Source organism: Phocoena sinus, chromosome 18, assembly GCF_008692025.1.
Source record: "Phocoena sinus isolate mPhoSin1 chromosome 18, mPhoSin1.pri, whole genome shotgun sequence".
In the NCBI taxonomy this organism is placed as follows: domain Eukaryota; kingdom Metazoa; phylum Chordata; class Mammalia; order Artiodactyla; family Phocoenidae; genus Phocoena; species Phocoena sinus.
In genome coordinates this window covers 20,943,614-20,958,279 of record NC_045780.1, presented here as the reverse complement: position 1 = coordinate 20,958,279, position 14,666 = coordinate 20,943,614, and the positions used below count along the sequence as shown (strand labels likewise).

The 14,666-nt window shown below is 33.9% G+C and overlaps 1 protein-coding gene across 1 annotated transcript in view; it reads right to left on the bottom strand.

Annotated features, from left to right (window-relative positions):
* The window catches only part of ZC3H13 (zinc finger CCCH-type containing 13), an 80,197-nt gene that overhangs the window by 48,944 nt on the left and 16,587 nt on the right, over positions 1-14,666 (bottom strand). The window contains 1 exon segment of the mRNA XM_032611205.1: positions 3,528-3,636. Coding sequence (XP_032467096.1) covers positions 3,528-3,636 — 109 coding nt within the window.

Here is a 14,666-nt window from a genome sequence, read left to right as displayed (position 1 = left end):
ACGCTTATACGTGGGATCTAGAAAAATGGTACAGATGAACCGGTTTGCAAGAAGAAATAGAGACATAGATGTAGAGACAAACGTATGGACACCAAGGGGGGAAAGTGGGGATGGGATGAATTGGGAGACTGGGATTGATAATATACACACTAATATGTATAAAGTAGATAATTAAAAAAACAAAACAACGGAACAATGACTCTCAGGCTTTTGGGAAACCAGTAGGAAAGTGGTGCCCTTAAGATATGGGACTCAGATGGAGGCATCCAGTTGGTAGATGCCTCAATTAAGAGCTCCAGATATTGGAGTCATTAATACATAGATGTTAATGATGCCCTGGGAGCATGATTTCATCTGGAGAGAAAAATGGAAAATGAGAAGAAAAGAAGTCTTGGTAAAGGGGAAACAACTAAAAATTTTAGAAGCTGCTTCTAGAGACAAGTGGTTCTCAAAGAGTAGTCTGAGGACTCCTAAGGATTCCCAAGACAATTTCTAGAGTTCCAGGAGATCAAAAATATTTCTGTAATACTACATTATTTGCCTGGTTTACTCACTCTCTCTTGAGTATATAGTGGAGTTTTCCAGAAGTCACATGATATGTGATATCAGTAACAGATTGAATGCAGAAGCAGATATGAAAATCTAGAGGTCTTTCATTAAGCCAGTTAAGAGTTCACTTTAAGAAGTTAAAAAGATTTTCAGGGAGTTTCCTGGTGGTTTTGTGGTTAGGATTCGGCGCGTTCCTGCTGTGGCCCAGGTTTAATCCCTGGTTGGGGAACTGATCCCGCAAGCCTAGTGGTGTAGCCAAAAAAAACCCCAAAACTGTGCAAAAACATGTAAAACATTGCCACCTCCTCCAATTTCTATTTTTGCTTTGCAAAGCATAGCTATTTTCCATAAAAGTATATGTTACGTTTACTGCTGTCATTGTTAAATAAATTAATAAATATTTTAAAATGTTCTCAGAACCAATTTCTAATATGGAGACTAATGAAACAGATAATCCACAAAAGTTCTTTGGGGTCTATAAAAAGAGTGAAAAGTGTCCTGAGACCTAAAAGTTTGACAATTACTCATACAGATCAACTTCTTCTGAGTCTAGCTAAAATTGCTATTCACTTTAGACTGAAAATGCAGAAGGTAAATATATTAAATGAGCTCAGTCTAACTCCATGCTTCAATATTCCTTAAAACAGAAAAACCACAGAGATACACAACAATCAGAACCTCAAGAGAAAGTAAGAAACAGCAATGTATTCTGTATGTAAAACTACTTTAAGAGACATTTACTCACCTTTTAAAAGAATTTCACATATAAAAGCCTCTTGTAGTAAAATCACTTTCGTTTTTTAAAGATGATAGTGTGAGCGAAGCCTTGGGAATCAACATTTAAGGGATAGACAGCATACAAGGAGCCTCTATGTAAGACCAAAGGGCTTCAACAGGAGAACAGAAAACCTGACAAATGATAGATGGAAGCCAAGGGGAAAGTGTTTCAAGAAGACAGAGGCTCTGGGATGTGTCACATGCTGCAGAAAGGTTATAGAAGAAGGAGACAAGTATGTCTCCTTTTATTCAGCAAAGAGGAGGTTATAAAGAACAGTTTTAGTGAAGACAAGGGTCAGAAGACTGAATAAATATGAGGGGAAAAAGTAGAATTTGGTTGTAAAGTGGGAATAAGCAGGGTGATGGCTCTAAATAATACGAGGAGAAGAGAAAATGTGCCAAGATGGATGTTAAAGCTGTAAAAGAGAAGGCAAAATAAATGAACAAGACTGCAGAGGTGGGAGGAAATCAGGGGAATATAACCTTATGCAGCAGGGCGGAGGCCCCTTGTAAAGAAAAAGAGGGAAGTGAGAAAGTTTAGATGTGTATGAAAGACTAGTTTATAGGTGTGGTGGCAGGAAGCTGAAAAGAGTCTGTGGATAAAGAAGGCTTCCCTGGTGGCGCAGTGGTTGAGAGTCCGCCTGCCGATGCAGGGGACACGGGTTCGTGCCCCGGTCTGGGAAGATCCCACAATGCCGCGGAGCGGCTGGGCCCGTGAGCCGTGGCCGCTGAACCTGCACGTCCGGAGCCTGTGCTCCGCAACTGGAGAGGCCACAACAGTGAGAGGCGGGGCTGGAAGGTTTGAGATTTAAGGAGAGGGTTTGAAAGAGCTACTATAAAGAAAAGGAGCAAACTAACTTAGGCTTTTCTGAACCTTTAAAATGTTCAACAATTAGCATGCGTTATTGTAATGGGAATAGAAGTTTCTATTTTGAAAAATAAGCAGCCAATATATTTCGGAATGTATTTTATACAAAAATAATTAAAATGAAAAAAAATGTTGAGTGTGTTAAGAGTTAATCCCTTAGAATTTAGGAAAAGTTAGCCATTCATCCTTGAACAGTTAAGGCTTGTAATATTTTATTTACTGCTATTTTGTAGGAGGTATTAGATTTATTTATGAAGTCGCATGAAGTAATCATAGAGAAGTTTCCTACTTGTTCTTAGAAGCAACGTTTTAACAGACAATACTGTATAAAGATGGAATGGATTTCCTTAAAAAGTACTGATGTTCAAATTACTGGACAGCCATTTAAGGTACTTTTCAAGTATTAGTAAGTTTTCAGAGATAGTTCTTAAATATAGTAGTAAAGATTTTAGGCTTGCAGGCTCTTGGCTGTCATAGTACTCAACTCATCTATTGTAGCTCAAAAGCAGCCACAGAAAATATGTAACCAACAGACATGGCTGTTCTCCAATAAAACTTTATTGCAAAAAATGGTGGCAGGCCCACAGCTATAATTTTCTAGCCCCTGGTTTAAGTTTTCAGCTATCTGATGAGGAAGTTGCTTACATCCTTAAACTCTTTAGTTTTGTCATCTATAAGTAGAGTAACAAAGCTACTGATTTAATGAGGTAATTATATGTTATATTAAAATGCCCAGTACACCCAACACATTCAACAAATGTGAGTTCCCCTTCTCTGTATTTGGTAGTGTGAGGCTACAGTGCTCACATTCCAGAAGATCACAGAAGTAGAGAAGAGAGAACATTCATGGTGTGGAAAGTAAATGCTTACTTGTTAAAGACAATGACTCAAAAATAATTTTGTTAATTTCTTACGAACAAATTCCAGGTCTCAATTATCATCTGATTTCAATTTCTTGAAAGATAAAATCCAACAATGTTTTAGAAATAATTTTCCTAGGTCTTTAAGGTTTAAGAATCTCACTTTTAATATTTTATGCAAAACAATAAATTTAGATTCTTTTAAATCTTGGTACTGAGGAACTTAAAAATTTACAAATGTAATAAAATTCCAAAGGACTGTGATGCTGTACAGTAAGTTCTAGGGAGAACAGCTTTCTTTGCTTTTGTTCTGCTATTATACGCCATTTTCTGCCTTATAGCTCAGTAAGATAGACACAAGTCAATTAGACAATTCTGAAACTATAGCTGGAAAGTGTTTTGAAGCCCAAGGAAGTCTACAAAGCGAATAATCAATAAATTGACTATATAAACAAAGATTTTTTGAAACTCACCATCTCTATTAGTTTCCCATTCTACATTTTCTTCTTCACTTTCTGGAGTTCTCTCCTTAGTGATTTTTATGTCTTCCTTTTCCCTATGTCTCCCTCTTGAAGATTCTTTCTAAAAAGTACATACATACATATGGGTTATTATATTTATAAAAACTACATGAGGTAGTTACTATAATACAGAATATTTCTAACTTCATCTTTGTTTCATTAAAGAATCAGTCTTGCAAATAATCACGCATCCAGTAAGTAGAGGAAGTAACACGTTCTAGAGTACCACGATGAAAAGACTGTACTATTATCTATTTTACTAAAGAACGGCAACTTGGTAAATGTTTGAAGTAACTAAGATTTTAAAAGATACAACGAAAATTGAATAATAAGCATTTGGTAGTATACTACATACTCAGTTTCTACGTGAAAATTACAGGGTTAAGTTTAAAACGGATAAAGTACAACTGGAGGAATTGTAAGTGACTATATTTTAAAATGACTTAAAAAGGTTACACCGTTCACAGTAGATTCTCAAATATAATTGCTGATCTAAGACTTGTCATATACTAACGTAAAAGCATTTACCTACAGCTAAAGATAAATCCAAACTCATCTAATAATTTTATAAATGCTTTAAAAGGGGAGATTTTCCCTATTTTGATGAAACCAAAATGGTAACTAAAATAGTTAGAAAAGTTACCTTTACATTTCAGCTAAAAACCAAAAAGTTTTACATTTTATTCCAGGTATAACAGTAGCCTATAGACAAAGCAGGACAACAGTGATTCAGCTCGTAAATTTTAATTAAATATCCTGTTACATAAGATGAAGACTCTAAACCACATTTTACTAGGTGGTAAGAAAATAACCAGTGTCATGGAATTGTTATCTTCCCCCCACCATGTCTCACTTTTATCAACACTAAATCCTGACTATGAAAGACACTAACACACAAGGACATTAAGTGCTGAGAGTTCTTTCTGGGCAATACCAGACATAAAATTTGGCTGCTTAAAACACAAATTAATTTCTCTTTGTCTTCTTTTTAAAGAACTCTAGCATATAACTGCCCCTAAATTTTACTTATTTAGGTATGAAGTCATGTTGTAAGTATTACTGCTAAATGACACATATAGTTGCTGGTACGACAACAGAGGCTGACAAATATCATTAAAAGATTATATAATTGTATCAGCCAGGACAAAACGGTAAAAGGTCAAAAAAAGAGAAAGAAAAAAGAAATGCACTCCTATTTGTACATAAGACAAAGGAGAAAAAGGAACACAATCTATTTTTATTCTTGAAACACATTTTGTGGAATATCTATGAAGAGCTATTCTATATCCCAGGTAACTTTTGAATGTTCTGTAGATTACACCCACTATAAATATACATTAGTATGTGCTATATCAAAAAATTTTCATAGAAAGTTCTCTCCAAATTACTAAATAATATATTCTGGGTTTTTTTGTCTATAAGGTAGCAGACTACATTCGTCTATATGTAGTTGTAATACCAACTACAAATGTAGCTGAAAAGGGTTTCAGAGCAATAATTCTGGTACTGGAAAACAAAATAATCTGCAAGTTTGTAACAGAATATTTTTAACAGATTTAGAAACAGATATAATAATCTCAATAAATTTCATTAATAATTTATGTATTTCATAATATTTACCCTACCTATTGAAATTATATAATTTTTGTATTACCTATTGTTTTCCAATATGACTCTAATACTGCCCCCAGAGATCACATATAACTTCTATTATTAAGTACTAGAGATTGAATGCAGGCTTCAATATGTGGTGGAATTTCAAGTTAGGAGATATGTTTTTTCCTAATACTTTGTCACTATCCCACCTCAAATCATAATAGAGGAAATTATTTTGATAACACCTAAGGCTTAGGTCATTTTTTTAAATGTTGTATTTCCTCATTTTTCCACTTCAATAGTGTATAACTTGTTTAGGCATGTTATTCCTTGTAAAATGAAATTATTTCCCTCTTTCTCTGATCATATTCAAATATAAAGGGTCTGGTATTACTTGTCCCATGTAGTACAGCATGGTCTGCTCTTTCACCTTCCTGTAATTTCTTGAATAGAATGGACTATCATCTTACTGCTCTTATATGCAAACATATTAATTAGAGGTACAACCATTTGATTATTACGTATTCTAAATTAATCATTCTGGAACATGTACATGTTGAAATACTTGTTAAAGAACCACAATATTTTAGCCAGTACCCATGGGATATTTTATGAATTCAGAATTATTTGGATTTCAAAATATATTAACTAACAATGCCAGTAGGGTCTGGAGCAGCAACCTATAATCAAATATACTGATATTTTTGCAGCAAAATATATGAATTCACCAACTGGGTAAAGACTGTATAATAAGCTTCATATCAATTAAAATCAGGTTTTGCTGCCAAGTAAGTCTATGCTTAACTTAGGAAAAATGTATGGTTTTAAATGTCTCTTACATTTCAGCAATGCAATAAATAATTGTGAACTCTACTTTCACTTTATTTCTACTTTATATTACATTCACATTTATTTCTTAAACATTGTATGTATGGACAGATTATATTTATTATAAATTTTATTTTTAGCTAGTAAGGAGGCATTACCAAGAATACTATCTAAAAAGAAGTGTTGAGGCAAAAAGAATTGAAAACCAATATTAACTGGATTAGCAACCATAATAATAAAATGTTAGGGGTCTTTGAAGTAATATAATTCAATTTCCTACCCCATGCTGAAATGTTTTTCCTAAATATTGTACAGTTATAGAAGTCCTCTAATAGAATAATTTCACGGAAAAAAAGATTTACTCCCAAGGTCTCCACTCATAGCTCTCCACTGTTGCATTCTTTGCTCCCATTTTCAGAAAGTTCTAAATATTAGAAAATTATTTCTTATACTGATCACAACTCTTTTACACCTCTCCAGAATTTCTATTGATTGGAACTAGTTCTGACCTCTAGAATCGTGCAAAACAAATCTAATAATTCTTCCACATGATAGCTATTTAAATATTTCAACAGTCACTAAATCTCTTCAGTATCTTCTTATATCAGGCCAAAGATACTCTACACACTGATCATACATGAATATTTCACAATTTTCATACCCCTCACTACTCTGTCATCTTCTCTGGGCACACTAATTTGCCAATGTTGCTTCAATAAAACGTGATAACTAAAATTAACCTAGTCCTGCCAGAGCAGCATAGAGCATATAGCTTCCACCTCTCCTAGTATAGAACTGAAATTATTCTTGCATTAATGAACTTGTTTTGCGGGGGGGGTGGGGAGTTTGGGGTAGAATTTAAATAAGAAACTATAATCTTATAAGCTATATAAATTTAAATTACAATCTCACATAAAATGAAGTCTAGAAATAGGGTAAACTTCAGGGCTGGGTGATGTAGTAACACAGTGAAATCACTGGAGACCAAATTTTCTTGTTGTTTTTTTCCTTTCTTACAGCTCTGCTATTCCTACTGTTGACTTCACATTAAGGCATATTTCTTTTACCACGATGACAAGCAATCTAGGTTCACCCAGTGTGTGCCTCTCTCCAATCACAAAATAAGAATTTTTTCTTTTAGTCTGAGTAGGCCAACTTCAGTCACATGGCCACATCTGAATCAATAATAGCCACAGGCTAAATGAATTAGGCCTGGTTCCTGAATCAACAGAATTAGTAAAGAGAATGGGATTATTGTGACTAGACTAGACTAATGAGGGTCTAGCAGTGAATCTGGGGTCAACTCCCCAAACCAAAATGCAGCTTCAAAATGACAACAACTGAATGGATTCTGGGGGGTTCAAAGTAACATACTATACCTTTGGTACTACGCTTCACCTCCTCAGAGTACAATGCCACACTTCTGACAACTGCAATAGGCCATAAAAAAAGACACTTTCCGACCTAGTAAATGTTTTCTCTGTTCACCTTTACTGTTGCATTTTGGACCTTCCTTCTAAGGTCATTTTCCATCGTCCTGATGTATATCCTATTAGACAGTCTCTGAGTAATGAAGGTCTCCTGGTAGTCAACACTCTCAATTTTACCAGAAAGCTTCTTTATTATATCCTCATTCTTGAAAAGCAGTTTTGCTGGGCTCATAACTATGGGTTCATACATTCACTTCAGCTTTGAAAATATCATTCCACTGTATTTTGGCTTCCATTATTGTTACTGATGGTATCAGTCTATCGTTCCTTTGTAGAAAGATCTGACTTTTATCTCTGGGTTTTCCAATATTCTCTCTATGCCTCTCATGTTTTGCAGTTATGATATAATATCTACTTGATATGTATTGTGCTTTCTGCAGGCTTATATCTCATCAATAATGGAAAATTCTCAGCCATTATTTCTTTCAATATTGCCTTTCCCATTTTCTATTTTTTTCCTGGGATTCCAATTAGATGTACATTAGGTTTTCTAAGTTTTTCCTCCACATTTGTGAACCTCTTCAATATTTTCTATAACGTTGTTTTTATGTGCTGCATTCTGGATAAACTCTTCAACTCCATCTTCCAAGTTACCAGTACTCTCTTCACAGATGGGCCCAAGGCTTAGTGTCTGACTAGCTCTAATACCTGTAAAAGTCTTAAAGTCACTACCGGCTTTCACACTTGCTGCTCAATCCTTGGTTTCAATTCTGTCCTTGTTTTGCTGCTGTTTACATTCTTGAGAAAGCACGTCAAACCCTTCTCTCAGCAGCTCAAGTTAAAGTTAATGTTAATCCAAAGTTTTCTTCTGTCATTTACTATCACATATTATATCAAAGCTATTAACAATTCAAAAAGCTATTATTAATTTTTAAAAGATTATGGTTCTCACCTTAATGTTTTCAAAACTTTTCAACTGGACACTTCTGATCAAGGCTAAAAACTTTTAAATAATGAACAATGCTTATTGTGGTTTTTTGGCCTGAATATTAGCCCAACAACTTAGCTCAGTATATAGCTTTTAGGACAGATATAACTGACATTTTGAAATTTTAAAATGATTCACAGATGTGCAATTTCAGATCCTTTCAACACTACAGAAACACAGATGGTAAAGAAACTTAGATCTACACTAAGGAAACTGTAGTTTATTTCGTTTATACTATACTGAAGAAAAATCTCCTAATAGGGTTATCAGAGATTTTCTTTTATGAAGTCACAAAAATTATGCTAGCTCATCTCAGAATAAGTAGAGTCACAAAAAAACAAATAAGATTATAAACTTCAAAAAACAGCCAACAGATAACAAAAATCAGGTCATCTCCAAGCACCATATTTTAAAAATTACAATGAAGAGAGAACAATTATTAATATTTCTGTATCTATGTACCGACTAATACAGCAATGAAGAGCACAGCTACAGGAGATGGGGAGTGAACTAGACAGAAGCATACTACTAACAAGATACTTTAAAAGACATTCTCAAACCAAGATAGATCAAGTAGACAAAGATATATGAAAACTACAGGAGATCAAAACAACAGATGTTTCAGATATACTTTAGAACCTAAAAGCCAAACAATAGAAAATATACCTTCTTTTTAAGCATATACAGAAGATTCAGAAAAATTGACCATATCTTAGGCCACAAAGAAAATCTTATCAAATCTGAGAAAAAGAAATACAAAAAGCAATAATATAGAAGTTATTTTTTAAAAAATGAAAAGAATACACATATAAAACAAACAAAAGGCTCTTCAATCTGAAAAATTTTAAACATGCCATTAAGCAATTATTGGACCACAGGTGAAATACAAACCTAAAGATGAGAATTCCTTAAAAATAATGACAATGAAAGCATGATATATGAGATCCATGGAATTCAGCTAAAGCAGTTATCAGAAAAATGCTTATAGCATTAAATACGTGTGTGCATATGAAAATAAATAAATAAATATGCCACCAATTCAAAAAAGAAAAAGAATACAATAAACCGAGGGAATTAATAAAGAGAAATAAATGTGTTGAAAAGAGAAAGAATATATAAATCCAAAAGCTAATGCAAATAAACCACTGACTAAACTAATGAAGAAAAAAGGGAAAACGCCCAAGTATTCAAAATCCTATATGACAATGTGAAAGTAGCCATTAGAACAGAGAAAACAGAAAAACGTGATTTCTTTGCACAACTCTATGCAAACTAGTTTAAAAACCTAGACAAAGTACATAATACTCTAGAAAAAAATTAACAAAACTGACTTAAAGTCAAGTCTATTAATTTCCACTGGAAAAATAAATTACTTACAGAACTTCTTCATAAAATAGTACCAGACTCAGGTGGTTTCACATGGGAATTCTACCAAACCTTTCAAGAGCAGAAAATCCTGATACCACTTAAGATATTCCAGAGCAAAGAATTAGGAATATTTTGTTATTATAAGGTACTTGGACTACCTGTGAAGTGCTATAGTATTATTTGAAAGTAGACTTGAATTAATCGTAAATGTAATTGCAAACTCTAGGGCAACCACTAAAAAAGTAAAAATAACAAGTATAATTGATATGTTAAGAAAGGAGAGAACATGTAATAGTGTAAAATGCTCAATTCAAACCATAAAAGGCACAAAAACAGTGGAAGACAAAAAACAGGAACAAAGAACAATGGTATAACAAATAGAAAACAGTAACAATTACAGTAGATATTAATACAACTGTATCAATAATTACTTTAAACATCAATAGACTAAACACACCAATTAAAACACACATTGTCAGAGTGGATCAAAAAACAAGACCCAGCTAGCTATACGTTGTCTATGAGAAACCAACTATAAAAATAAAGACACATATAAATTAAAAGGAAGGGGATGGAGAAAGATACACTATGCTAAAGAGAGTGGAAGTAGATATGTTAATTTCAGACAGGCAGACTTCAGAATAAGGAAAGTTAGCAAGGACAAAAGGGCATTACATAATGACAAAGGGGACAATTCTTCAAAAAGACATAACAATCCTTAGTATATATGCACCTAACAACAGTGTCAAAATATATGAAGTAAAAACTGATGTTACTGCAAGGAGATATACCTGATCCACTAATACATTCGGAGACTTTAACACCCCTCTATCAGAAATGTACAGATCCAGGAGGGAGAAAATTAGCAAGAACACAGTTGAAATCAAAAGCACCTTCAATCTACTGGATATAACTCACATCGATAGACTACTTCACCTGATGAAGGTAGAAAACACATTCTTCTCAAGCTCACACGGAACATTCTGGACCATTTTATGGACCATAAAACACACTTTTAAAAGAACAAAAATCATATAATGTCTAATCTCAGATCACAATGGAATTAAACTGGAAATTAATAATGGAAAGATTGCTGGATAATCTCAAAATATATGGAGATTAATCAACACACTTCTACTTAACACATGGGTCAAAGAAGAAATCTCACGAGAAATTTTAAAATATTTCAAACTAAATGAAAATAAAATACAATTTATCAAAATTTGTGGGATGCAGTGAAAGCAGTGTTTAGAGAAAAATTTACAGCACTGAATTCATATAGAAATGAAGAAAGCTCTAAAATCAATAATCTAAGTTTCCACCTTAGAAAACTTGAAAAAGAAGAGCAACTGAAATCTAAAGTAAGCTGAAGAAAAATAACGAAAATTAGAGCAGAAATCCATGAAACTGAAAACAGGAAATCAACAGAGAAAAACCAACAAAACCAAAAGCCAGTTCTTTGAAAAGATCAAGCTTCTACGCAGGTTAACTAAGAAAAAAAGAGAGAAAACAAAAATTACCAATATCAGAAACAAAAGAAGAGACATCACTACAGATTCCAAGGACATTTAAAGGATAATAAAGGAATACTATGAATAATGCTATGCCCACAAATTTGATAACCTAGATGAAATGGACTAGTTACTTGAGAGACACAATCTGCCAAAACTCACACATCAAGAATAGACAATATGAACAGACTTATATCTACTAAAGAAATTGAATCAATAATTAATAACCTTTCAAAACATAAAGCACTAGGTCCACATGGGTTCATGTGTGAATTCTATCAAACATTTAAGAAAGAACTTATACCAATTCTCTATAGTCTTTTCCAGAAGACAGAAGCAGAGGGAATATTTACAGAATTATTCTGAGGCCAGCATTAATACCTAAATATCTAATACCAAAACTAAATGAAGACACTACAAGAAAAAAAAAAAGGACCAAGATATCTCATGGGCATTGATGCAAAACTCCCGAACACATTAGCAAAATATAAGCAAATGAAATCCAACAATATATAAAAATAATTATACACCACAACCAAGTGGGATTTATACCAGATATGCAAGGGTGGTTCAACATTCAAAAGTCAATTCAGGTAATTCATCACATCAACAGACTCAAAAAGAAAAAAAAGACACGATTACATCGATAGACAAAGAAAAAGTATTTGACAAAATCCAACACTCATTCATGATAAAAACTCTTAACAAACTAGAAACAGAGGAGAACTTCCTCAACTTGATAAAGAACATCTATACAAAACCTACAGTTAATATCATAATTAATGGTGAGAAACTTTCTTGCTAACCTCAGGAACAAAACAAGGACGTCCCCTCTCACCATTCCTTTTCACCATCATAATGGAAGTCCCAGCTAATGCAATAAAACAAGAAAAGGACATAAAAAGTATACAGGTTGAGAAGAAAGAAATAAGTGTCTGTTCAGAGATGACATGATTGTCTATGTAGAAATTCTGAAAGAATCAACAAATCTGTAGGTTGCTTTGGGTAGCATGGATATTTTAACAATCCTAATTCTTTCAATCCATGAGTACGGTATATCTTTCCATTTATTTGTGTCATCTTCAATCCCTTTCATCAGTGTCTTACAGTTTTCAGGGTTCAGGTCTTTCACCTCCCTGGCTAAATTTATTTCTATGTATTTTATTCTTTGTGAGGCTGCTGTAAATAGATTCTTCTTTCTGATAGATCATTATTAGTGTATAGAAATGCCACAGATTTCTGTATATTAATCTCACAGCCTGCAACTTTACTGAATTCATTTATTAGTCTAAAAGTTTTTCTGGTGGAGTCTTTAGGGTTTTCTATATATAGTATCATGTCACCTGCAAATAGTCGTGTATATGTATTTTAAAGTAGCAGGATAATCCAATAATTTAGTTTTTAGGTTACCTATAGGGAAAAAAATAGAGTGATCAAGAGATAAAAGGTAGACTTTCCTGAATGTAACCTGTTCTGTAGATTTAACTTTGAAACATAAGATACCTCATTAGCCCAGTAGGCATCAGTCTCATAACTTTGAAACCATGAAAATGTTTTATATACTTAGAAAACAAAATTATATTTTAAAAAAATCCCTAAAACTAAAATCAAAATGAAATGAATCAACCCAACTTCATCAATTTTGTGGTTTAACCACACAGACAACTGTTCAAGTGACTTAAAATACAATAATTTGCACTTTGCTATACAGCAGAAACTAACACAACACTGAAAATCAACTACACTCCAATAAAAATTAATTTTTAAAAAGTACAATAATTTGACTATCTCTTCCTAAGAAACATATATCACAGATATTTCCCTCACGGGATATATCCTAAGAACTACCAAGACATCTTAAACTGTTTGAAGTAATCATATTATTAGTAATACGATTGTTAATTATTATTCTGGAACTATTAAATGTAAGATAATGCAAATGAATGTCAACAGGGACTAAAATTTTCAGCATAAGAGAAAAGTGATACAGCTATAAAATCAAAGAATTAGGTAAAAGTCTTGCAATTCTAAATTTGAACTATTTGAACTCATGTTTGCGTGCATGTTTTTAAACAGAAGATACATATGTATTTCCTAGGTGAAATACAATGAAAAGCCCTAAAAATAACTAGTGGTTTCCAAGTAGTGGTCCTGAAATACCATCTCCCAATAAAAGACGTAGGGGAAAATGGCTGACTCCAAGTAGAGGATAGATATAAAATATATACAATGAGCTGGGAACATCTTAACAGAAACAAAGAAACTATCAAGGACTACTGAAGCTGTGTCAATACAGGCAGGATATAATTGGACTTCATCAAAATTAAAGGATATCTTTAAAGACACCACAGGGACTTCCCTGGCAGTCCAGTGGTTAAGACTCCGTGCTTCCACTGCAGGGGGCATGGGTTCGATCCCTGGTCAGGGAACTAAGATCCCGCATGCTGCACGGTGCAGAAAAAAAAAAAAAAAAAAAAAAAAGACTCCACAAAGAAAATGAAAAGGCAAGTCACATACTGGGAAAATGTATTTGCAATACACATATCCTGCAAATGACTGGTGGTATTCAGAACATATAAGAGCCACAAATCTGTAATAAGACAAACAGCCCAACTTATAAGCAAAAGACATAAACAGACACTTCACAAAAAAATTGTAAAAGGCCAATAAACACATGAAAAGATGCTCAACATCACTAATCATCAAGAAATGAAAATTAAGGGACCTCCCTGGAGGCTCAGTGGTTAAGAATCTGCCCAGGAAGATCCCACATGCCATGGAACAACTAAGCCCGTGAGCCACAACTACTGAGCCTGCGCTCTAGAGCCCGTAAGCCACAACTACTGAGCCTCCACACCACAACTACTGAAGCCCTCGCGCCTAGAGCCCGTGCTCAGCAACAAGAGAAGCCACCGCAATGAGAAGCCTGCACACCGCAACGAACAGTAGCCCCTGCTCGCCGCAACTAGAGAAAGCCTGCACGCAGCAACAAAGACCCAACGCAGCCAAAAAATAAATTAATTTAAAAAAAAAGGAAATACAAATTAAAGCCACTATATACCCAGTAGAGCAATGCCAAGTGTTGGCAAGAATGTAGAGCAACTGAAACTCTCATACACTGTGGGTTGAGGATGTAAAATGGAATAACCACTAGGGAAAACTACTTGGCAGTTTCTTATAAAGCTAAGACACATAACATACACATAACATATGACTCAGCAGTTCCACCTCTAGGTATTTACCCACAGAAAACTATGTCCACACAGACTTGTACACAAATGTTCATAGCAGCTTTATTCATAATAGCCGTAATAACCAGAAAACAACTCTAATGTCCATCAACTGGGGAATGGGTAAACAAATTTTGACA